The 26,162-nt window shown below is 27.6% G+C and overlaps 3 protein-coding genes across 3 annotated transcripts; 1 reads left to right on the plus strand and 2 right to left on the minus strand.

The window, feature by feature from the left end:
• Positions 1-126: 126 nt before the first annotated feature.
• LOC135960669 (peptidyl-prolyl cis-trans isomerase-like 3) lies at positions 127-996 on the minus strand. The gene is made up of 3 exons (XM_065512012.1): positions 976-996; positions 562-798; positions 127-505 (listed from the first exon to the last, which is right to left on the minus strand). Exons 1-3 carry the CDS (start codon positions 976-978, stop codon positions 260-262), a joined length of 486 nt encoding a protein of 161 aa, XP_065368084.1. The 5' UTR covers positions 979-996; the 3' UTR covers positions 127-259.
• Positions 997-1,942: 946 nt separating this feature from the next.
• On the minus strand, positions 1,943-9,063 carry Oda (Ornithine decarboxylase antizyme). Its single transcript, XM_065513946.1, is given in 4 exon segments — positions 1,943-3,484; positions 3,546-3,597; positions 3,599-3,764; positions 8,804-9,063. Coding segments are annotated over 4 exon segments (801 nt in total). The 5' UTR covers positions 8,845-9,063; the 3' UTR covers positions 1,943-2,942.
• On the plus strand, positions 4,454-5,298 carry SmD3 (small ribonucleoprotein particle protein SmD3). The gene is made up of 2 exons (XM_065513948.1): positions 4,454-4,920; positions 4,979-5,298. The coding sequence occupies exons 1-2, from the start codon at positions 4,602-4,604 to the stop codon at positions 5,101-5,103; spliced, it is 444 nt and encodes a 147-aa protein (XP_065370020.1). The 5' UTR covers positions 4,454-4,601; the 3' UTR covers positions 5,104-5,298.
• Positions 9,064-26,162: the final 17,099 nt, after the last annotated feature.

Here is a 26,162-nt window from a genome sequence, read left to right on the forward strand (position 1 = left end):
GTAAAAGCAACAGATAGTAATAATTCGAAAGTTAGATTTGTTGTGAAGTTTGAGCAACAAATAATCATTGCAAGCGCAACTGATGCAGCGCAGTGATGAATTTCCGAACAGGCCCTAACATAGATATTTTAATTTTTAGCAAAAATATGTATTTTTTATATTTCTTAATAACAACAACTAACATATGCATATTCCCAATATGCATAAAGTTTCAAGTAAATGTATTTTTTAGGATTTTCCGCTTTTTACCATGCTTTACTTATCCAGCTATTGGATTTGCATGTATTGTTATACCATTAATTTTCTTTTCCACATGAGGTCGATAAGTTTTCGGGTTAACGGGCAATTTTTCTAATTCGTCTAGAGCATCAAAGCCGTCTATAACACGTCCAAATAGAGTATATTTTAAATCTAGATTCGGCTGGGCTGCATACGTGATAAAGAATTGGCTAGCATTGGCATTGGGACCGTTATTTGCCATGGATATCATGCCGCGATCAGAGTGCTACAAAGAAATGGTATTAATTAGCTATTTTTTACAAATTACGTATTTTTACATACTTTTAGATTGTCCTTAAATTCATCTTCGAATTTATTACCCCATATGGAGTGACCGTTTTTCCCCGTGTTTGTTGGATCACCAGTCTGTACAATGAAGCCCTTAATGTTGCGAATGAATGCACAACCATTATAATAATCACTAGCACAAAGAGCTAAAAAATTTTCACAAGCCTTTGGACAATCTTCGCAGAAAAGCTCAAGTTTAATATCACCAACATCCGTGTGTAAAGTTACCGACTAAAAATAAACAAGCAGAAAACATTTTTGTAAAAAGTAAATTCACGGAACTACCTATACTGATTGTAAGGTATGTGCAATCATTTCAGTTTCAATGTTTAATGAAAATGTATTTTTGTAATGTAATTAATTTTACTCAAATTACTATAATTTTATGTTGTTTATTGTTTAATTTACCATTTTATTAAATATTTTACAATTATTATCAATGAAGTTCTGTTTACTTTTATTACAGTTTGAGAATTATTGTACAAGACAACAAGGCGTTTTTACATTTAGCTGAATACTAATTCAGCTAAATGTAAAAACGACTTAAGCATATGCTTGACAGTGTGGTTATAGTGCTGCCAGATGGATGAAACAATTTAACATTTCAGTTTCTAAAGTAAAAGTACTACACTTTAAAAAATAACTAAGGATATGCAAATAATTTATGGGATGCAATTCATGGATTTAAACTCGATTTTTTATGAACTATTTACAAACCTATACTTTATATGTAAACAATTTTAAAAATAAAATACAATTTTATCGAACAAAATCAAATTGAAGCAATATACAGAACAAATGTTCGAAATATGAAATGAGCACAAAAAACCTTGCCTGTCTAAAACTTGGAACATAATTTTTGTACTTTTTACCAATCCTCCATTTTTAGAAAATATAAGGATACAATTAGGATAAGGTTTAGTATGATTTTTCTGACAGTAGCTAAATTTTTTTCGGCACACTGCTTAATTTAATTTTGAATATCAAAATATATCAATTAAACCATTCAGCACTAATTCGTTGTCTTGAACTGCAAACGTATTGAATTCATTCTTTATATAACTAATTCCTGTTGAATGTTTAAAATTGTCTTAGTTCAAATTTATTACAAATTAATTTTGTAAATTACTAAAGAAAAACAAATTGAATGAAGAAAAAATATTTTAATTCAATTTGAATGGCTGACATTTTTTAAACTGAAATTGAATTAATTCAATGCTTTGACACAGAACGATAATGTAGAAATCGATTTTCATATATCCGAATATTTAAAAGTTAAACTAAAAATGCTTCATTGCTTAAAAGCTCTATAAAAGTGAAAAATCTTCAAAATTTTGTTGATTTTTAAAAAATTCCAAATAAAACCACTAATATATTTTGGTGAGTAAATATTTATTTGTATTTCAATTAGAAAGAAGAAAGTGCTTAATAATTATTTCTGTGTTTTACGAGTCCAAAACCAGACTAAACTAAAAGTGATTCTGAAAAAAATTAAATTAGAATAATAAACATAACATTTTTGTTTTTTACGGTAAGCCGGAACTATTTTATTGGTTATTGCAAAAGTGGAAAATAAATTTGGAAAAATTAAAATTTAATTGAATGCGCACTGTTTAGTAAAATATAAATATAAAACACTAGTAGTAAGTATATATTTATGTACGATAAAAAGAAAATATGAGTTATTGTAATATGATGCTTAAAAATAAGAATATAAATTGATTGAAGATATATTTAAGACAAAATCTGAAATTGAATATATTTGTAATATTCTTAATTATGAATGAATTATTAATGCAGTATTTAAATTTGACATCATAAAACAAAATTTATTGTTTGACAAATAATTTAATAAAACAAAATATAGACATTAAACAAAAAGAATTTAAAATTTGGAATTTATAAATTTGATTTGCAAATAATAAGAAAGCAAGTGTATGTGTTTGTTATAAAGATATAATATTGATTACTAAAAACTAATACATTTTTTTTGTCATTTTTTTATTTTTAAATTTTTTTTTACGTTTTTTTAAATTTTTAATTTTTTTTTTTAATATTTTTATTCATTTTTATTTCTGATTAAATACGACATTTTTACGATTTGCTCTTAACAGTGATTACGATATTTCTTCGATAGATAAAATTTTATCATTATTGAGTTGAAAGTTGACAAAATGAACATGTATAATATGATTATGCAATTTTGAACACTTTAGTTAATACAGGAGTGAGTTGTTCTTTAAATAAGTAAATAAAAAAAAATTACTGGCCTCCAAAACTAATTTACGGTTGTTATTATTAATACTTAAAAATGTTTAAGGTGTTAGTTATTGTTAATGCATAAAATATAAACAATATTTTGTTGTTATGTCAACTTATTCCTCAATACGGTAGATAAGGAAGAAATTCTCGACATCCTTCTCAGCGGCTGGTGGTGCTTCCGAAGCTTTTCTAGATAAGGGTTCGAAGCCCATAAGCAAAAAGCTTTCCAAAAGACGGGCACGATCTGTACGATTTTTACGTACGCACATGACAACTGCATCTACTTCTAGTTTATCCTCAGCAAATTCCAACAAGGAAATCAAAGTGTCCTTAGAATTTTCCGAAGCCAACTTTTCGGGCATGGCAACGTACAAGATGTTATTAGTTGGATTCAAGACCGACTCCCATTTGGTGAATTTGTTCTCAGTTACATGTAACTTGACAACAATACGAATGGGATGATCATGTTGCAAGATCTGCCTGACTACCTCCTGACAGTCATCGTCCGAATATATGGATTGTACATCCGAGTCAGAACATACAGAAGAAGCCGAAGAGCCAAGGCTGCTAGAGCCGCCACTGCTGCTAGCGCTGTTGCTTCTGTCGAATAAGCTGCTGCCACCAGCTGAATCAACCGAAGATTTTCGAGTGTAATCTGTAATTAAATACAATTATTATAAATGTTTGCAACATTATTTTATGCAATATTATTTTACCTGTTAAGAGTGACGCCCTATCGTGATCTGTTCTGTGGTGGAAAGGGACATCAGGACCACCACAGAGGCCCTACGCCGAGAGAGATACAGTAAGACTCAGTCGACATGTTGGTAGCGCAAGAAGAGGTAGAGATAGTACGCAACTTATTCTCAGCACAAGCGGCACCGAGAACGGATTCCGTAAACTCTCTTCTACTACTACTACTAAACATTGGGTCGCTAAAAATATTGAATTAAATTATAAATGTTAATGATCTTTATTAATAATATAAAACAGAAAAACAGTTTTGCAGTGTTTTTAAGTTGATGATTGTTTCGGTTTGTTGTAAGTGGTGGGAAAATGTTTCATAATTTTAAAAATAAATTAATTTGATAGAACTATTTGTTAATAGCCTATTAAATTATTATATTTAGATATGTTCATATGACTACATATTTTTTTTATTAATATGGAAATTTTTACCATATCTTAAGTAATAAATGATAAATACACAGAGAACTAAATTAGCATATAAAAAATTTAACAATTAGCTTAAACAATTTTTCATATTTTAAGAAAATCTCATAAAATTGTTTAACATTAACTAAAAAGATTCAGAATTGTTGAAGTTTAAAATTTACTTTAAAACGTTATCTAAATAAAAAGATAAAAAGGAATTTAATATTTGTTTTCATATTATTAATATAAAAAAGTATGCCACATAAATTGTTTTATCTAAAGAAATACAAATGTGTAAATAATTTACAGAAGATAAGAATTTAAATTAAACAAGATAATTTATTTAACATGCTTGTTTGTTCAATAAAAATAATTCAATCACAAGTCTTCAAAATACAACACTGTACTTGTTATGGCACATGCTTGACAATCACAAGCTTGATGTTGCTTATTCAGCAAAAACATGGCGCCGCACAACTGTCAATTGTACAGAAAATCCGTACGTCTGTAATCGTTTTCCCTAGCAAGCACATTAAAAAATAAAACAATTTGCGTAAAATACTAAAATTAAAGTTAAAAATATTAAATTATTAAGTTATAAACTATAAAATACAAAAATGTCTATTGGTGTACCAATTAAAGTGCTGCACGAGGCAGAAGGTCATATTATAACATGTGAAACAATAACCGGTGAAGTTTATCGTGGAAAACTAATCGAAGCAGAAGACAACATGAATTGCCAAATGACACAAATAACAGTAACCTATCGTGATGGTCGCACTGCTAATTTGGAAAATGTTTATATACGTGGATCGAAAATTCGTTTCCTCATACTGCCGGACATGTTGAAAAATGCCCCAATGTTTAAAAAGCAAACGGGCAAAGGACTGGGAGGTACATCGGGCAGAGGTAAAGCGGCTATACTACGAGCGCAAGGTAAGTTTATTAATTATTTTGTTATGAGGATAATATCCTAAAAACATTTATCTTTTAGCTCGAGGTCGGGGAAGAGGAGGGCCTCCTGGCGGCGGTCGTGGTGGTCCACCGGGTGCCCCTGGCGGTGGACGTGGTGCTTGGCAAGGCGGTCCAACTGGCGGCCGTGGTCGTGGTGGTTTATAAATGTTCGGCCACTATTCGGTTACTAAGAAATAACGCACTTTCTTTGGAACTAAACAAATATCATTTTTAAGTCATTTAAGTTTTTAAGTACTACATATTTGAATTTTTTTTCTATATTATAATTTATATACTATAATTTTCTCTATAGCATATAATAAAACCATAAAGAAGTGAACGCCATGGTATGAAAAGAAATTTGTTTTTATATTATTATTAAATATTCTCTAATATGAACTTTATAGACTTAAACAAAAAAATTGCAAAACTTATGGCATTGAATTTATTGTAGAAATGTGAAATTTGGAAAACAATTTAATCATTTTTAGATACAGAAAACTTAGCTATTCATGTGCCAAATTTCCAACAAAATTTATGACCAAACAAGTTATCGTATAGGAAAAAGTATAGTGAAATTGAATGCACTAGAAGAATTTTGTTTGATATCGGATGCCATAACCTCAAAATTAAAACATAAGAGGACACCATGACTTATTTGAGAAAAACCAACCGTTAGGGAAATAAAAAACTGCGTTATTTACTAAAATTTGTAATTTTTACATAGTTTGAAGACGGCATTTATATGTACATAAATGTATGTATTTGACATATTAGGGAAATTGTAATTGAGAACATAATTTCTAATTGTACCTTGTTAGTTCTGCCATGAAATATACCTATTTGTTGGGGTTGAAATTAAAACTGAAAAAAAAACACATTGTAAAACAACAATACATACATATAAACAAAATGTTACCAATCCATTCTTATAGTTACTTTGACGTAAAATTTCATTAAATATAACAAATAATACATTGCGAAATATATACCTTCGCTATACCTTGTCGATATCAAAATATTATACAGGCCTGTCACTGAATTCCATTCCGATCGAAAGTGGAATTAAACGAAAATTTCTTTCGGAATGAAACCACTTTTAGTTTTCAAAATGGAATTGATATTTCTTTGTAATTATTTGTTTTTCTAAAATTTTGAATCAGTTTCCGTACCAAAAACTTCACTTATGCTTTAATATAAGAAAAGCTGTCAAATTAAAATCAGAAATACAGAATTATTAAAAATTTTTGGAATTAAAAAATTACACGGAATCTGAAGAACCTAAAATGAAATCGATCGGAATAAAAACTACGAAATTGAAACTATTCCGAACAAAATGTGTGGCAGGCCTGATAAAATGATAATGAATTCTATATATCGTCCCCTCAATAAAACAATAGTGTATAAGCATATATATCATTATTTTTTATTGCATAATAAGAATCTACATAACTGATTCTATATATGGTCAAATTCTACTTCCACAAAGTGTGTCAAAAAATCAATTGAAATATTACTTTTGTTCTAGATGTCTACTAACACAAAAATTGTTTTAAGGGTACGATATATTCGACTTCTTTAAAAAGTCTACTTTTCGAACTTTCGACTTTTCGAACATTTGTTTTTTTTTAAATTTTTAATAGTACATATTTTCGAATTTATTTACTTTTCATTATATTTTATAAAATTTTTACAACAAAAATTAGATATAGAAAAATCACATTTAACGACTAATCGATATTTTTAAATTAGACGACTTTTTGGGATAATGTAATGGTCTGTTCGATTAGTAATCGATTTAGACTTTCAGTAAAATACTCGATTGTTCGAACAATTGTCCTATATAGAACCCTATTATTTACAATAGAAAAATAACATTAACTGTCGAATATTCGAAAAATATATGTATGCATGAAAAATGTTAAAATAAATAAAAACTATGTGAAAACAAAAACAACACTCGTACGTGTGATTATTTAGAGTAATTTTTTTGTTTGAGTTTTTTTCTAGTTTCCGCTCTATGTTTCACTATGGCCTTAAATAAGACTTTTTTGTATAGAAATTTCATTACCATAACACAAAAAGTTTTATGTAATGTAAAATCATTACTATTAAATGGTAGTGTTGAATTTGTTTACATTGGCATTTTTTCCAACTAATACCAATGAAATTTCAATGGCATTTTTTTTTTAAATTAGTAAATCAAAAAATTTTTTAGTTTTTTATGTGAGTTTCGAAATTTCTTATTCAATGATTTATATATTAAGCCTTGATTTGCATCAAATGAATTTTTGCCATTTTTTAAAGTTTAAATAACACATCTTTATTATTTGTGTTTTTTCTTGCTTCTCTGAACTACTAACCTAAAATGTTCTCCTATAAATCACACTCTCAGTGAAAAAACAAAAAAAAAATGTTTAATGATTGAAATGGACCAGGTATTTACGGTCTCTGGTCATAAGCCTGAAAAATATATGTATATTAATGGACAAACAAATACAAAATATGTATGTACATTTAAATAGCCTTACATAAAATGTTAGATCGTCGATATTCGAATACTATACAAAGAGAGCAATTCCATGACAGTAATAAAATGTTTTGTTTTTTTTAATAACTAGACTGTCGACAGATAGCTCTCTTTATTTCGCTATTCGTCAAGATATTGAATATGTATAGTATTAGAAATTTTAGCAAGTTTAAAATAAAAAGTTTTTGACAACAAAACAGGACATATGTATTACAAATAAAGACGAAACAACAAATTCATTATGTATTAGTTTTTTAGTCCATTAAATTAATGGAGTCGAATCAGAGAGCCATACCCAAGGTTAGTAAAATTAGACAACATTTATTGAGGCTTATCGAATATCATACAAAGAGAGCAATTCCATGACAGTATTATATTGTTTGATCTGGACTGTCGACGGACAGCTCTCTTTATTTATATATTCGCTTATTTAAACTCTATTTCAACAAATAAATTACCTAATAAGAAACAATTGAAGACAATAGACGTTTTGAAATAATTAAACAACTATGGATATATGTATGTATGTATATACAACATACATATGAGTATTAATTTTCTTCAATTAAAAATATTTTTACAATTGACTGTGTAAAATTTAACACCATTGTGACGTCTAAAAAAAAACAATAACAATTTTCTTCAATTAAGTTGAATGGATCCAATTTATTTATATTTTATGTTTACTATAGCAAAAACAAAAAAATAAACCATTGAATTTTTTGCGCACTTGGCACAAATTCTGTTTTTATTTAACATTTCAATATTTTCAACGCTACACATTTTTTCGATGATAATTTAAATTAAATCAGAGATGAAAGACGAGTAAAGTATAAAAGATGTTTACATTTTTTTTAATATAGATACATTTTCTATATATTATCTAAATAGGTGTTTAAATTTTAAAAACAATTTGCAAAAATCTCGAGATAGTACGAGTAAAATAATTTGTTTTTAATTTTGGTTTGTTTAAGGATATTCACATCCGTTTTTCCATTTTTCATTTATTGTAAATTTAAAAGCCACATTTTAGTTTTTTGTTATAGAATATAATTAAACGGCAGGAATGATTTTGCACTATGTAATAATAAATAAACATATCAGATGAAGATTGGGTCAAAGCATCTACCGCAAACTCCCATTTTAATTATTAAGCTTATTATGTAAAGTGTTTAAATGAATGATTTTTTCCATGTTCATAATATGATTGTGATTTGATTTTTAAACATATATTTTAGAAATATTTAAGGTATTTAAATTGTAAACATGTTTCGAAATTCCTTAAATGAATCTAAAAAACACCAGTTGATTCCGATATACACATATTAAGCGTACCAATTGCTATTATCACAGGTACCAGTTGCAGCAGAAGACATTGTATATTTATTGGCAAAGAGAAAAATATTAAGTTTCACACAAAACTAGAATTCCAATTTAAATTACACTCAAAATCACTTTACTAAATTTCAATGGAAAATAGAATTTGAAATCTACGAGTAAAAATATCACAGTATCGTTGCAATTATTATTTAGAGAATGTTAACAATTTCACAATTATTTCAATTTTAAATTAAATTTATAGATGTTCTTTGAAATGTTAGACATTGATTTGTTTTACAAAACAAGAATGTTAATTCTTATTTTTTTTTGTGGTATTTTAGTTCTTTTTTTTAATTGTATTAAAATAATAAATAAGACGTTAAAAGATCTGCGTCCGATTAAAGACTAAACTAAAAATGATGTAGACAATGATTTTTATAAGAAAACAACAAAAACAATGAGGTGACAAAGAAGTGGGTAAAGGTGGCTGGGCTGGCTGGTGGATAACAACGAACTTGTTCGGGTTTTGTTTGAGATGATGTTGTTGACAATAGAAACATTTAGGCTTATTAGTATATACATACGTACATATGTACACATCTAAAGACAATAAAGAGTGAAATAAAACAAACTAAATGAAAATAAGAAGAAAAATACCTACGTTGCATTATTGTGTAATTTTCTTTTACATTTTTATTTTTTTTTTTTTCATTTAAACAAATATCTATAGGGGAATGGAAAAAATAAAGAAAACAAAATAAGAAATATTTCCTACAAGTAACAAAAGAAAAAAATTTTGGAACTAGTTTCGACCTATGTCATTCATATTGGCATTCGTGAAAAATAATTTCGATATCGAAATTCTTGTTTCTCAAATAAGAAATATACGATATGGTAATTCGGCCCCAGTTATGCTGTCGTCGAAAGTTTTTCTCTGGGGTAAAACTTCCAGTTAATACAATTTGCTGAAGTCTCTGAATTGACAAACTTTGGTTCGTTCTGGAGCGAAGATCTAATTTTTGTGGGAAAGGGTTATAAATATAGATTTAAACAATAATGACTCATACGAAAATAGTAAGACACAAATTAGAAACACATTAGACGATTAATTTCTTGACATAATAAACTGTAATCAGAATTATTGTCATTTTCCACAAAGAAATAGGCTTATTTTTGAAACAAAAAAAAAAAACAAAGTACAATAGAAATTTTCTATTGCAAAACAATTTTAAATTAAATTTACATACACATACATACATGGCTAATTGAATATTCTAAAGAAAAACGCGCAGTTGGCAAACTAATGCAAGAAATGTTAAAAACAAGAATTTATTATATATAAATTATTGGAAACAAAAAATTGTTTTTTCATAATTTGTTTTTTAAAGAGTGTTTTAATTAAATGTGTTAATAAAATTATATGGTTTAATGTATACTTATTAGACTGCTCCAAAGATCAACTTATGTACAACTAATCAAGAAAAATAATTTAAGCGAAGCTGGTTTTCGACTTCTCCAAATCCTTGCTAACAATTTAGTTTATATAATAATACTTGCCATCATTTCGGTAATTTTTGAAATAAAATACATTTACAAAAAACTTTGGATTAAAAATCGAAAATCCGGAATTGGGTTAATAATTTGTAATGCCTTATTTATATTTTAATACATTTTAAAGTTATTTCAAAAAGCTTCCAAATGATATAAAAAAATTTCGATCCGATAACAAATATCAAAGATATGATAAAATTAGCGTTTGGACTTCAGGTGCCTATAACTCGGAAAATATGCACTACTTTCAATTACAAGGTTTTTTTCATAAACTAAATTTGTTGTAAACAAATTTGAACGAACGGAAATATTTGATGTAACAAATTTTGGATTAACAAATAGTTTTTTCTATTTTGATCCATTGTCTATCCGAATTTTTATGGCGTTACATATACACATCTGCTCAAAATAATAGATACACCAAAATTTATTTTTTAAAAACGAAAAAAAATAATGGTATATTGTAAAATTATAAAAAAAATTCAGTCGATTTTTATTTATAGTTAAAAGGAGAGTAAAAAACAAAAACAAAATATTTCATAATTAATAATAAATATTATAAAGTAAATCAAATTTCTTAAATTTCGAAAAATTTGGTGCTCATAATAATAGATACATTTTTAAAAATTCTTATTAAACAAAAGCTAATAAATTTTATCTTAAAAAAATTAGTTTATTATTAAAGTAAAGCTAGTATCCAGTATATCCACCTTTGTTTTGTAAAACTTTCTCCACTCTTCTGGGCATACTGGATATCAAGTTCTGACACTTCTCCAATGGAATCTCGTACCATATTTTTTGCGTTTTCTCCCATAAATCGTCTTTATTTTTGAAAACTTCCTTCGAAAGCCTTATCTTTAATTCACTCCACAAGTTTTCTATTGGGTTTAAATCAGGGGATTGGCTGGGCCAGCTTAAAACAGGTACGTTATTCTCCAAGAACCAGTTTTTAACTAATCTTGAACTATGTTTTGGGTCGTTGTCCTGCTGGAATGTCCATATTAATGGCATATTTTCCGATGCATATGGAAGCATTACGTTTTCCAATATGTCTCTATACCCACTAGCATTCATGGTATCTTCTATTCGGAATATCGGACCAACACCATTCCATGAAAAGCAACCCCAAACCATTATGTTTCCCCCGCCATGTTTTACTGTCTTTTTTGTAAATTTAACGTGGAATTCTTTTCCTTTTGGTCGGCGTACATTTCTTTGGCAGTCGTTTCCAAACAAATTTATTTTTGTTTCGTCGCTCCATAAAATATTTCTCCATTTTTTTTTCGCCTTCACACCCGGACCATTGTAAGTGCTCTTTAGCAAATTCTAATCTTGTCTTGATATTTTTTTGGCGCATTAGTGGCACTTTTCTGGCAATTCTTCCCGGCAATTTAGCTTGTAAAAGACGACGACGAACTGTTTGTGGACTGATTTCGTTACATAGCTCCGCAGAAATAGCTTTCGATGATATGAAAGGGTCTTTTTTAACCATAAGGACGATCCGCCTATCTGTTTCTGGACTGGTTTTCTTTGGTCTACCGCGAGTTTCTCTTTTTTGTTTTTTAGATAAAGCATTTTGGACAAAATGTAAAGATCTTCCTATGCTCTTTGCTATTTCCCGTAATGATTTTCCTTGTTTTCTCATCGTTTGAACAATTTTTTTCTCATCTTCGGTACAATGATGATTTCGTCCCATTTTCTTCAAAAGAGTCCTATTTTTTATAAAATTGTTGCTAAAATTTAAATTATACTTACTGTTTCACGTAAATAGGAACAAAAAATTGCACAAAAAAAAAATTGTATATAAACAAATTACAAATTACTGATGTGTATCTATTTTTATGAGCAAATAATTTTTTGTAATTCAAATAAATTCGTTTTTAAAAATCAACATGAAAGCAAATAGTTGCCAGATTTTTGACTGACATGACATTGCCAGATAGAAATTTTAATAATATGATGTATTCTTAACGCTTGCGAGGAAATTTTCAATGTTACCGCCATTTAAATTTTTTCCAATTAGGTGTATCTATTATTTTGAGCAGATGTGTACATCGTTTGAAAGGACTTTGAAATGTCTATCATTACATATCCATATTACCTCTGGTAATAACTTTGTAATCCAGATATAGATAAAAAATAGATGTCGTAATTTTTCCTTTATATCTCAGTCATTTGAACTCTGATTTTCCCGATCCCGTTGAGTTGATTCCAACAGACAGACAGACAGACGGATATGGTTATGCTGACTCTGCTATGTATAACGGTCCAGAATATACATACACTGGCGAGCAAAAGCGAGTGCATGTTCTGTATACTTATACTTAAAGTGTCATAAGATTATAAATAATAAAGGGAATTTTATGAAACTTTCACCAATTATTCTTTATTATATTATTAAATTCAATTAATATTCAATTCAATGATGACAGAACAAAAACAAATATAGTCAATATAAAAACTTAAGACAACTCAATTAACTCAGTTTTGCACGTTTCTATGGAGCAACTATAAATTATTTCATTTCAGTACGGTATCCATAATCCTTTGTTTTTAATGACACTCTTCATACGCCTAGGCATACTTTCTACCAAATTCTCCTTAAATTCATTAGGAATATTTTCCCATTCTGTTTTTACACGACTCCAAAGCTCCTCTATGTTAGTAGGGGCTCGATTGTGTTGTCCCAATCGCCTCTTCAATATGGACCACAAATTTTCGATTGGGTTTAGGTCTGGGCTTTGTGCTGGCCATTTCATCACCTGAAATGTTTGCTCAGACAACCAATTTTGGACAACCTTTGCCGTGTGTTTGGGGTCTCCGTCCTGTTGGAAAATAATTTCATCCTCGGGATAGGCGCTGTGGTCCACAAAAACGGATAAATGTGTTTGAAGAATTTGTAGGTAGTCCTCTTTCTTCATTGTACCGTAAATTCTTACAATCGGTCCTAAATCCCACCAAGTGAAACAGCCCCAAACCATCAAGCTTCCTCCGCCATGTTTGACAGTTTGTTTCACGTGATGCTTTTGAATAGCTTCATTAGGTCTGCTCCAGAAGTATTCTTTTCCATCAGATTGGAACCGGTTAATTTTTGTTTCATCGGACCAAATAACCCGTTTCCAATCATCTATGGTCCAATGTTCATGTTTTTTGCAAAATTCAAGACGCGCTTTTATATTTTTATCTGATAGAGCTGGCTTTTTCTTTTTTACTGCTGCCACTAAACCGATTTTGTGAAGTGCTCTTCTAGCAGTCCATTCACTTACGTGTTTATTTATAGCACTAGCAGCTTGCTTGGGTGTTTTCAAAGCATTTTTTTTCATCTCGCGTACCATTAATCGCGCGTCTGAATCATTTAATAACCTTGGGCGACCTCCAATATTCGGCACCGAAGCTACATTTCGACGTTTTCTCACAACAATCACTGTACGTTGGCTCACTTTTAATTGCTCAGCAATTTTTCTCGATGAATGTCCACTTTCAGTCAAAGCTACTATGCTGTTTTCAGTGTCGATGTTGATTTTCCTCATTTTTTTATATTTTATTTCTAGCTTCTTTTACTAATTAATAAAATCAAAAACAACTGCACATAACAAAACTAACTTCAAGAAGTAGATGATAAATTACCAGCTGCATGTTGTAACGGTAAATTTTTATTATGTCAGAGAAGTAATTCCTACATTTTCTCATATCGAACATAACGTGCAAAACTGAGTGAATGGAGTTACCATATGTTTTTTTTATAATATTTTGCTTTTGTTCTTACATTATCATATTAAATATTAGTAATTTTTTTGTTAATACAATAAAGAATAATCGCTGAAAGTTTCATCAAATTTGCTTTATTATTTGCCATTTTATGACAATTTAAGTATAAGTATACTGAACATGCACTCGCTTTTGCTCGCCAGTGTATATACTTTATGAGGTCACAAATGAAAAATGTGGATATTGAAGCATAAAACGATGCGTTTAAACTTTAAAAAGAGTTTTTATTGACATTTATTTATTCCGTTCAATGTAAATTTATTATATTTGCCCAATTCACAACTGGTGTTGTAGCGTTGTATCGTTGTATGTCGTAAATATTTTTCAAACAAATTTTTCGAAACAAAAACAAAACATTAATAAAAAAAATTACGACATACAACGATACAACGCTACAACACCAGTTGTGAATTGGGCAATTTATTCTAAAGTTTCATTGTAAATTATTACACATATTCTGATATTGAGTGGAAACTGAAAAGAACGCGCCCAAATATTTCAATAGCTTGCTTAGTAAATAAAAATAGGTACAATTTATAAAAATACATACATAAATGTATTTATTGCTATCTAGAAAATAATAAAATTGCGCATTTATTTAATTAATAAAATATTTCAAAACTATAGCACGGACATTGATTGCATTTTAAAAAATATCTGTTTTGTAATTTTTTTTTTTTACAAAACTTAGTAAATTAGCATAGAGAAATTATAACAATTATGCACGTAGTAAATAGATGTCATTCAAATACTGTTTGATATGTAATGATTTTTTGAAAATGTTTTATTAGAATATATTTCATATATGTTTAACAAGTGTCCTATATAATACGGCACGTGTGACAAATGTTTAATAATTTCTTATAAATTCTCAAAACATAATTTTGTTAATTTTAATCTCTGTATGAAAACAATTTTATATTTTTAGTTATGTACATATGTATGTATGTGTCTTAAATTTTGTCTAATACGCAATACTTCAGAAAAATATTTTGTTTATCGATTTTTAAATTAGTGGTCTGAAAAAGTAAACAAAAACAAATTGTTTAAGTATAAGTATTGTGTATTTGTATACTATGTATTTACTATACATACAACAACTTTTGTTTTAAAGTAAAAGAAAAGAGAACAGTAACAAATTAAAAATTTGCAAAGTCTAGCCGCCTTTATTATGTACTATATTTGTATGTATTTATATACTATTATGTATTAAAACGCCATCTTTAAGATATAAGAAAATAATATAATTTAAATAACCCCCTTAAAATTAAATTTGATAAATTCTAAAATTTAACTAAAAGGATATGATATATTTCAAATTGAAATGAAATTAGGAAAATTTCAAATGAAATATTGTTTCCGGCAGTTATCGAACCTGTCCATTTGAATAATGCATGCGGTACCAATACAAAATTGTATATTTTATATGGGATTTGGATTCGTTTTAAAATTCTCAATTTTATTTTTCAATTTAAAATTTTAATTCTGAATACATACAATTTGGAATTTTCACAATTTCAATTTTATTTGGAGTTTCTATATCTAAAATAGAAATTTTTAATTTAATTAGAATTTCCCAATTTCAATTTAAAATTAGCATATGAAATTTTCTAAATTTCAATGAAAAATGGGCATAGAGAAATGTGGAAACTAGAAAAATAAAAAAATACTCAAAACAATCACATATATTTTTTACTAATACATTCTCACCACTTAGGTTTATGGCAGCTGAGTAAGGTCTTTGAAATTTTAAATTGGATTCTTCTCAATTTCAATTAGAAATTTTAAAATTAATTTAGAATTTTCTCAATTTCAATTTAAAATTAAAATTCACAGTTTCATACGGAATTTTTTCAATTTATGTAAATTAAAAATCGTGTAGGGGGTTTATATGGGAAGACATAGAGAGTAAATTCAAAAGGTGCTGTTAATTATAGTTGTCATCTGGATTTTCGTGAAAGAGCAGCTGATCACAAATTATTGTTTTATAATTTAAATCAGATCTCCTAGTTCAGCTGACATTTAAGCGAACCATACATGATTTTGATGGTGTGTTGGAAAGAAAGTGTTTGTAGAGACGTTCTACAATACATATTTATATTGTATGTATAGCTATAAATAAACACACACTCTTAAATAAATAAATTTTTGCAAATTTTGTTTAAAATTATTAAAACAAAGGCAATAAAATAAATGTTTATGAAATATGACGCACAGAATTCTAAAATATGTACATTTTGTTACTACTCACGTGTTTGCAAATAAAATAAAAATTAAATCTAAATGAATCATTTATACTTCCAAGGTGAAATACAAACATGTATATGAACACATAACCATTATAATACTTAATATGGAATTTAATTATTTATTTTTTTATATTTAACTGTACCAGACAAATTCGAAATACATATCTATAAATATGTTTAAATGGTATGTATGTACAACAGCATCACGTGATTTTTTATGGTTCATTTGCTAAAATGTTTTTTATTTTTTATGTGTGAAAACAAAATCAACATATAAAAATAACCAATAATAGAAAATAATCAAAATTGATCAAAATCAATTAACATTAATAATAAATAGTATATCAGGAAAAGTAAATAAGTACGAACTACAGCAAGCAAATACTACAAATTGTTTATTTTTAAATTGATTTGTATTCAATACAACTATAAAAATCATTTGTTTACTTTTTCTATCTACATATTGTACACATGTTTAAATTGCTGTGCTGTTATAAACAATTAATAGATTTTAAATTAAAAAAAAATTACAAAACTTTTATTGTTTTCAAGATGACTATTGCTTTTTATTTTATAAATTGTAAAATATTAGAATTAATAGATGTATTTGATTAAGATTATTAATTAAATATGTACAAAAAACTATGTAAACATAATTGTACGAATATCTAGGTTTTAATAGGTTAGTAAATATCCATTTTTTACTTTAGCATACATATCTTTAGATTATTCTAATAAAAAGTATAACATTTCCAGCCTTATAATGAAAGACTAACTTATTAGTCTACATTTTTATTTAAATTGTTGTTTTTTGTAATTTGTTGACAACAGAAATATGTTATCATATTTAAACAAATTCTTAAAACGCATATAATTTTTTTAACAACCTGAAAATCTTTTTTATAAGATTATTACTTTATTTCTATAATAAAAATGTATACATACATACATGTTCATATGTGTGGATGTAGAAGTTAATCATCAAATAAAATATTAATATCTCATGTACAGTTGCTGTTTAATTGCTCGCAGGAAAATATTGTAGATAAGATATCTCTCTAAAATATAGGTACAAGGTGTTGCTACAAATTGTAGTATTTCATCATGAAATGTCATTTTAATTAAATCTTTTTTAGTGTTAAATCACCCTGTAAACTTCATTAAAAATTTCTTAAATAAACAAACGTGTCAAAACAATCCAAAATCTTATATATCAAGAGCAGTTATATAGAACCATTTATTTTATTTTGAAATAACTTGAAAGTTTTAATGTAATGTTTAAAATGCAATTATTGTTTTAGTGGAAATTTCCACCACCTAATACCAGACAATAGAAAACAAAAAAATAAATAAAAACACAGTTTGATTATAAAGGCAGCATCTACAAATATTTGTATATATGTATATACATATATTTATATTTTTATCATGTGATTCAGTTGTAGTGATATGTACGTTTGTTTGTAATTTATTTTGTGTAAACTCGAATATATGTATGAATGTACATTTAAAATTTTTTTAACGGAAAATACAATATATTGTGCGAGTTTCGTGCTATCATTTGTATAGTATTTCAGATACCTAACAAACAAGACGTTAAACTTTTACCCCCAATATGCATAGAGAATTATAACATAGAGACGAGACACTCCGAATGGTCAAATAAAAATACAACAAATCATATGTCTGATACAACAACAAAATACATTGACTAGCATGTATTTTGTTGTTGCAAGAGATAGGTTTTTGACAACTGACTTTGGTTTTTGACAATTACGTCTCGTGTCTATGTTAACCTATGCCCATATTCATACATTTTTTTAAATTTATCAAAGTTATAAACCTTTTTATACCTAAAATGTAAGGATCACATGGTTTCTTATGCCGATTAACAATAAGAATGTACCAGAGTTGGAAAACTTTAACCTCCCGTCAAATGAAATTCAGATGTAAACTTTCAAAACTAAACACGTGTCTTTTTTTGTTGTCTCCTCTATCAAAATCTATTGGTCGGACTTTGTAATTTTGGAAAAAAAATAATTTTGTTGTATAGTGTTATTTATTGATCTTTGGCTTAATTAAGTAATAAATAATCCGAGAAATTAGGAACCCTACTTACAACTCGTTAACCTAATGTGTGTAATAAGTTTAAACTCTATACTGATTAATGTAAAAAAAATAATCGTCCGGCAAAAAAAATAAAAAAAAAATGTTCGTAACTTACTTGCAAAAGTACTACTAGAGGGTATAGGGCGCACTTTTTTTGCTTGTAAGGAGGTTCGCTCTAATGACCATGGCTGTATATTTATTTACATGTATGTATTATCTTTAAAAATTGTATTCACAATTTGTAGCTCACATAAGAAATACAATTGCGAGTATGGTTTAAGAAATATTAGAGAATATCAATCTTAAATTAAGAATGTTATGTATTTATATCCTACACCACCATAGTGGGGAGGGTATAATGTGTTTGTGATAATTATACCCTGCGAAAATCATTCACGAAAATAAATTATTTATATTAAAAAATAAAATGTTTGTATCGAAAAAGCTATTTAATATTATATCAAATATTAGCCCCTATATTCTTAAAAAAATTTAACAATTTGGGTATTCACACGGTCTGCTATTAGTCATATTGTCATAATGTCCTAATATATTATAATAGTTGTTGTTGTGTTTAAAACAAACAAAATATTATTTTATGATAAAACAATAAACATAGTTCAAATGGTATACTTTGGTTCAAATAGTCTTATTAGTTTAGAACTTTTTTGTTTGAAACACAACAAAAATTTATTTAAACTATCATAATATATTAGGACATTATTATGACAATGGCGCATATTCAGAAATCATAACTAAAGTCGGAACTAGTAAAACAGAAACTAAAAAATAGTTCATAGATAGTTGTAGATCTTATTCACAATTCATAACTAGCATAGTTACTGCTTTGACATGTAGAGAAAACAAAATGTCAAAAATATTTTAATCGATATATACTGTAATTAATTAAAAGGCTTATAAAACTATTAAAAAACTATTTTTTTTTTCTCTAACCCCCAGTAACACGAAGTCTGGTTATGTTTTAACTAATAGTTATACTGACAGTTTTCATACAAAAATAATTTTAACCGACAGTATAATTATTAGTTAGCACCTAACCAGACTTCGTGTTAATGGGGGTAAAAAGTACATACAAAATGTATAGTTATAGTTTGTATGTAAATCAATTAAAATAAGGCTATGTAAAATGAAGTTTTTTTTTTGTGCTGAAAGTAACCAATTGTAAATAACTGAAATACTAGGTACTTAAAAAAGTTAACACTTGGTGATCGTTTATGAATATGCGCCAATATGACTAAATAGTACACCGAATGAATACCCCAAATGTTTTAAAGCTAAATTTCCATACGTTGTTTAAATTTAAAATTTGTTTATGAATAAGAAAATATTTATGAAATAGTTTGATTTTATACAAATTTATCTGAAAAATACCTCAATTGTGAATAATTTTGCAAATTTGTTTTCATTAAAATAATTGTCCAAATGATCATATTTTGTAACTACATACATATTTTCTAGAAGTAGAGAGTAAAATAAAACAAACAATAATTTCCATTATTATCATAGTCAGGAGAAGACAAGTTAAACAATTACGACTGCATTATGATATTTGCAGAGTAAGTAAAAGATAATAAAAACCGTTATAAGCTCTAACAATTAAACAAAAATAACAACTTGTAGTTTAAAGAGGGGAGAACATATTATATGTATGTATAACAATGCAAAAGAAAGATAGCGATAAATAATAGTAATAAAAATAAAAAAAATACTGTCATCGAGTCACGTTCGCTATGCACACATTCATGTATATTTAAGTGTAGTGGTAATTGTATACACAAAAACCACCATTTACAAAGTTAAACGGAGAAAAAAAAGTATCACGAATACACAATTCGTATTAAAAAATATAATATACATAACTCAAAGTAATATAACTATGTAAGTCTTCCAGAAGTTTACAAATATTTTTTTTTATTTTTAAATTAACTACAAATACAATCTTTTGAATACTTCCGAAACACGTTAGTTTTGTCCAAATGAAAAAAATATTTTTTATACATTTTTGACACTTAATTTTATTTGTGGTAGAATTTAATTTATAGAACAGAGCAGGGCACACTTAGAAAGGTGACTGCGATGAAACAGCTGATTATTTTTTTTATACAGTTTGTTGTGGCGAAAAATACAACAAACCCAAAAGCAAAAACAACAACAAGCAACTTTGACAGTTCACCTACTTTTTAACAAAAACAAAGTACCTGTTGTTTTTGTATTGTTGTGTGCCCTGGAACAGAGTTTAAATTTTTGGTATTGAAAATAGAAGAAAATTTAAATAAATTAAAATTTAAACATTTTTATAGAACTCTGTGTGTCTGGTGAAAATTAAAAAGGCACCAACACAATCTCAAAACTTTGTACAAATACATTCTCACGACTTAGGTTTTTGACAACAGACTTAGGTTTTTTCCCTCTCAGTAACGCTTCTATGGATATATTATTCTATGGGGCAAGGTTTGTGGAACTTCTGAGGAGTAAATAAAGGATTTTTATATAAGTATTTGATATTGTTGAAAACGTTAGAACTTGAAGATTGATATTTTAGTAAAATTAAATAATTTTATTAATTGTTGGGGCGTCATTACCTTAAAAACTTAAAAAATTTAATATGGTGATTTTCCATAAAGAAAAATATAAAATTTGAATTAATGTAAAATTTGAACGGTTAAAGATATCATAACAAAATTTGGAATTAATATAGACTATATATATAGACTTTTATACCCTACACCACCATAGTGGGAGGGTATTATTTATTTTTATTATTTACTTTTTGATTATCCAACGAGAATAATATCAGATTTAAATTTTTGCATATTTTTTTGACAATTGTACATATTGGCCTAGTAACACCTTGTACCAGAATTTAGAAGTCTAGCTTCATTTTTTTTCCAAGATATTTAATTTTGTCTCCCTAGAATGGCTAAATCTTACACTGTGCTATGTCCGTCTGTTTGTCTGTATGTCTGTGTAAAACACGCTAACGTCCAAAATAGACAAACAAATAAGGTAAACTTGTAAGAAAAATGTTTATTGTTATGAACCAAAATGTGAGTCAACCTAAAATTCAATTCCAAAAATCACTTAAATAAGCATAAATGTCTTATTAATATCGCTATTAAGTTTAAATTCGTCATAAATAGTCCCAATATATACCAAAATCGCTATACCTAATTCTATGAAGATCAACCAATAATTGGTGATAGCTCCATATAAGGACCACTTCCGAAAAACACATTAACCTACATAAATATCTGAAAAATATCTATATCAAAACAAAATTTTATACAAATATCTCTAATTTATATTTAGAATTCATACTACGGGATTTTGTGAAATGGGTCCATATAAGGTCCACTTCTGAAAATCAGTTAAGTACTCATAAATCTCTTATAAATAGCTTTATCATGCTAAAATTCGACAAAAATAATACATAGAAATTACTTTACCACATTTTACGCAGATTGGCCGATAATTGGTCATAGCTCCCCTATAAGGCCCATTTCCGAAAAAGATATTAACCTTAAAAAATATTTAAAACATATCGATATCAAAATGAAATAACGCACAGATCAGTAATTTGTATCCAGTAATCATACTACTGTGAATATCGGTCCATATTTAACCATAGCTCCCATATAAGGTCCACTCCCGAAAATCACTAAACTCCTCATAAATTTCTTACAAATATATTTATCAGGTTGAAATTCGAAACAAATTTGTTCAATATACCTATACAAAAATCGATGTACTAAATGTTACGATGATAGGCCCATAATTGGTCATAGCCTCCATATAAGAACCACTTCCGGAAAACACATTAACCTTCACAAATATCCAAAATAATCTGTACTGAACCAAAATTTTACACCGATCAGTAATTTGTATCCAAGAATCGAACTACAAGATTTTTTAAATATTGGTCCATAATTCGTCATAGCTTCCATATAAGGTCCACTCTTGTTAATGGCGTTGTTTATATGAAATTGTACAAAAATAGCACTCAAATACTTAGGCCCATAATAGGTCATAGGTTCCATATATTGAACCAAAATAGTACACAGATCAGTAATCTTTAAAATCATACTACTGAATTTTGTGAATATCGGTCAATATTTGGCAACAGCATAAAAATCACGTTAAAATATTTTATGACAATCGACTCATAATAGGTCACAGGGATGTTAAAGTTGGTACAATTGTACTTTTTTTGGTACATTTTGACCTTCTAAAGTACCGTGGTACTACCGCGTCTCATTTGGTACAATTTAAAATATTTTATATAAACAACTTTTACAAAAACCACAAGCAATTTGTAAACAGAATATCTATATTGATATTGTTAAAGAAATTAAAGAAAATTACAAACAATTTTATATAAAATCAACCTTAATAACGAAGTGTTAATTGGTTCCATAAATTTACTCCTGGAAATGTTATTTCAAGTAGTATTGTACATCTATTAGTAAAAATGTTCCCGAATGGGAATTGCAAATTTTGTTTCAATCAATAACACAGGTCAACAGCAAAAAAGACGGGAACAACCACTTTATAGATTTGCTACCTAAGTACAAAAATGGTAAAATTTTTCAATTCTATGGAAAAATTTTTTTTTTTAAATTGTTAAGTAAAATTACAAAATTTTGATAGACGTTTCCTCACATAACCTTTAATCCGTTTATATATTGCGTTTATCGGCTCAGTAGTTTCGGAGTTATAATGACAAATTGAAGCAAATAATATATTTTTTACATGAAAATATCAAATTTTTTTGTTTTAAAAAATTCATGAAAAATCTAAACTTTGAGTGGAAATTTTATATTTGTTTTGTTATTATTTTCACGTAAAAAATATATTTTTGTTTCAATTTGTTATTATAAATCCGAAACTACTGAGCCGATTAAACGGAATATAGGTTATGTATATTTAAATTTTTTTTAAGTTTATTTTAATAATATCGGAGTAACCGTTCTTGAGTTATCATTACTTATGTGGAGAAAAGTATAAAAAGCTCAATTTTACTTAAACATTTTTTTTTTAAAAAATCCTCTAATAGAATTTAAAATTTGGACCATATTTGTACTACTGGACCACAATACATCAAAATTTTGTAGTGGTTTAAAAAGCCTCTAAATTTTTTTCCGATTTTGTTGCCTTGTGTAATCAATTTAGAGCTTCAGCTGAAGTCAGTAAAAAATTAAAACATTTGTAGTTTTTGGTCGGTAGTAGCTAATTTAATCTATGTTAATGTTAAGTTTTGTTTTTTGTGTACAATTGAACTTTTATGTACTTTTTTGATGTTTTAATAAACTAAAAAAATGGTACCGCGAAGGTCCAAAAAGTACAATTTTTTTTGGAGGGTGGTACAAAATTGAAAACTTCATTTAACATCCCTGATAGGTCATATCTCCCATATAAATCCCACAACCCAATATCTTGAAATTTTTCTAAATATATTTGTATACCCTTCTTCAATGAAGAATCTTCACTTGAGGTTAAAAAGGAAAAATGTTGATCAAAACATATTAACTTATTATTAAGTATGTATATAAATTGGTAAATTTCATACATTCTAATAGGAATTTCAATTATAAATTGCTGAATTAGATCTGCGTAAACTAGTCTTACTAACAATTGTTATATTATTTCAGTTGTTATACCATTATATTTAGGTGGAGGGTATTTAAGATTCGGCACGGCCGAATATAGTACTCTTACTTGTTTTTGTATTCATAAAACATCAATCTCACAACATTAACAACGCATGTTAAAATTCCCACTTCTTCCTTCGACGTACTTTTATTTATTTATTTTGTGAAAAAATGGCGAGTAAAAAAAGTAATTCTGCTCAGTTTGATTTTTTAAAAAAAATTCTTCGACAGAAAACCTCTCAAACAGTCATACAACGAGTCATGTGTAATCCTTACCTGTCCGACGAGTAAAAAATTCCTGCTTAATAGTGTTTGTCAAACACGCATATAATATAGATAGGCGTGTTTGACGAGTCTGTTTGACAAACATGAAGCATGTTCGCTGCCGTTCCAATCGTTTCTAATCATGGAAAGCTTGAAAAACAAATACAAAATACAACTCTATACGAACAGGGGAGCAAGACAAAATGTCAGAAACAACTTTCCAACTAAACGAAACCTTCGTTAAAAACGAAATAAAAAAAAACACTCGGTAAAACACTAAAATGGCTGAAAAAAATAAATAAAAATGATAAAAAAATATGCAATTAACGATAAGAATTTTTAACAAAGGACCATTAAGCAAAAAAATTAAACTCAAAAAAAAAAATAAATGTAAATAAAATTAAATCAAGATTATTTTTTTTTTTTCAAATTTAATTTTTTCACTTACGATCTTTGGCACCAGAAACCGATACACAGTATTCGTATGTTATGGAATATGAGGTTATTTTTGCGTTCAAGAAATTGAATACAAAAAAACGCAATGTTGCAAGAACAAGGTTAATTGCGAAAATTTTATAGTTAATTTTTTAGTTTTTAATTGTTCTATTGCTTATAATTACCACCACCAATACACATAAAATGGATTTCTTGTTTTTCATTTTCACCACCAATTTTTTTTACAAACCAACAACAAAAACTACATTATTCAACCATTACAACAAAAAAAATTTGCCATCTTTTTTTATTAAAAAACGGGTTATTTTTAAATTTCCCGTTTTATATTTCTTCTTTTTTCATCAACATCACTGCAAAATCGATTTTTCACTTTGTATTTTCTTTTACTATGCACTGAAAATTTTACTTACAGTTTATTATTCATATTTGATGGCATTTTTATACTTAATGGTTGCAATTTAATACACAAAAAATCAGAAACAAATGAGTGTTTAACTAAAAAAGGTTTTTTGAACTGTTATTTGTTTGTTAATAGAACTTTATTAAAATTTTGCTTTGTTTTTTTTTTTTCACTATCGTGTAATAAGAGTCTTTTTTCTCAAATCTTTGTGCTTGCCTCAATGCTCACTAGGAAACTGACAAAATTTCACTCAATAATCATCGAATTTATGAGAAAATTCGAGGCGAAATTATTGGTTTCGTTGAGTTTTTTCTGCTTCTTCTGTTGGAGATTTTGGAGAGAAAAGTCTACATATGACTAAGGGATGCCATATCAAATGGGTTGTATTTAAAATGAATGATTCAGAATAATTTATTTTTATGCTATAACACCGCGGCTGACATCAGTGTAGCCAGATGTGGGGATTTGTCCCCAATTTGGGGATTTCAAGATCTTTTTAGTGACAGAATTTCGTGGGGAGGGATTTGGGGATTTTTATCCTTATTGGGGGATTTTACATTTTTAGGCATTCTGTATTTTAATTTTATAGAGCTTATTCTCATTATAAATAATCATATTTTATTTCTTACCCATTTGTATCTGTAATTAAAAATGTTATTTACATTTCTTCAGAATTTGATGAAAAACACAAACATTTTACATTTTTCGTTTCCAGGACACTACTTTCATAATAAAAAAATTAAAAAAGGATTTCATCAAAAGTTCACAAATGTTAAATTAAAATTCTTGCTAAAAACAGAAAGCTGAATCATTCTCTAGGATCCAATTTTTGACTTCGTATTTAAATATTAATTACACGGTTCGACAGTGAAAAAAAATGTCAAAAAATTTCAGAAACACCCTCAAAT

Source organism: Calliphora vicina, chromosome 5 (genome assembly GCF_958450345.1).
Source record: "Calliphora vicina chromosome 5, idCalVici1.1, whole genome shotgun sequence".
Classification (NCBI taxonomy): Eukaryota; Metazoa; Arthropoda; class Insecta; order Diptera; family Calliphoridae; genus Calliphora; species Calliphora vicina.

Coding starts and splice junctions, on each gene's coding strand:
- LOC135960669 (XM_065512012.1), bottom strand. Junction 506..561: donor AATTTAAGGACAATCTAAAA/GTATGTAAAAAT, acceptor ATTTCTTTGTAG/CACTCTGATCGCGGCATGAT.
- SmD3 (XM_065513948.1), top strand. CDS start 4,602: ATGTCTATTGGTGTACCAATTAAAGTGCTGCACGAGGCAGAAGGTCAT. Junction 4,921..4,978: donor GGCTATACTACGAGCGCAAG/GTAAGTTTATTA, acceptor TTTATCTTTTAG/CTCGAGGTCGGGGAAGAGGA.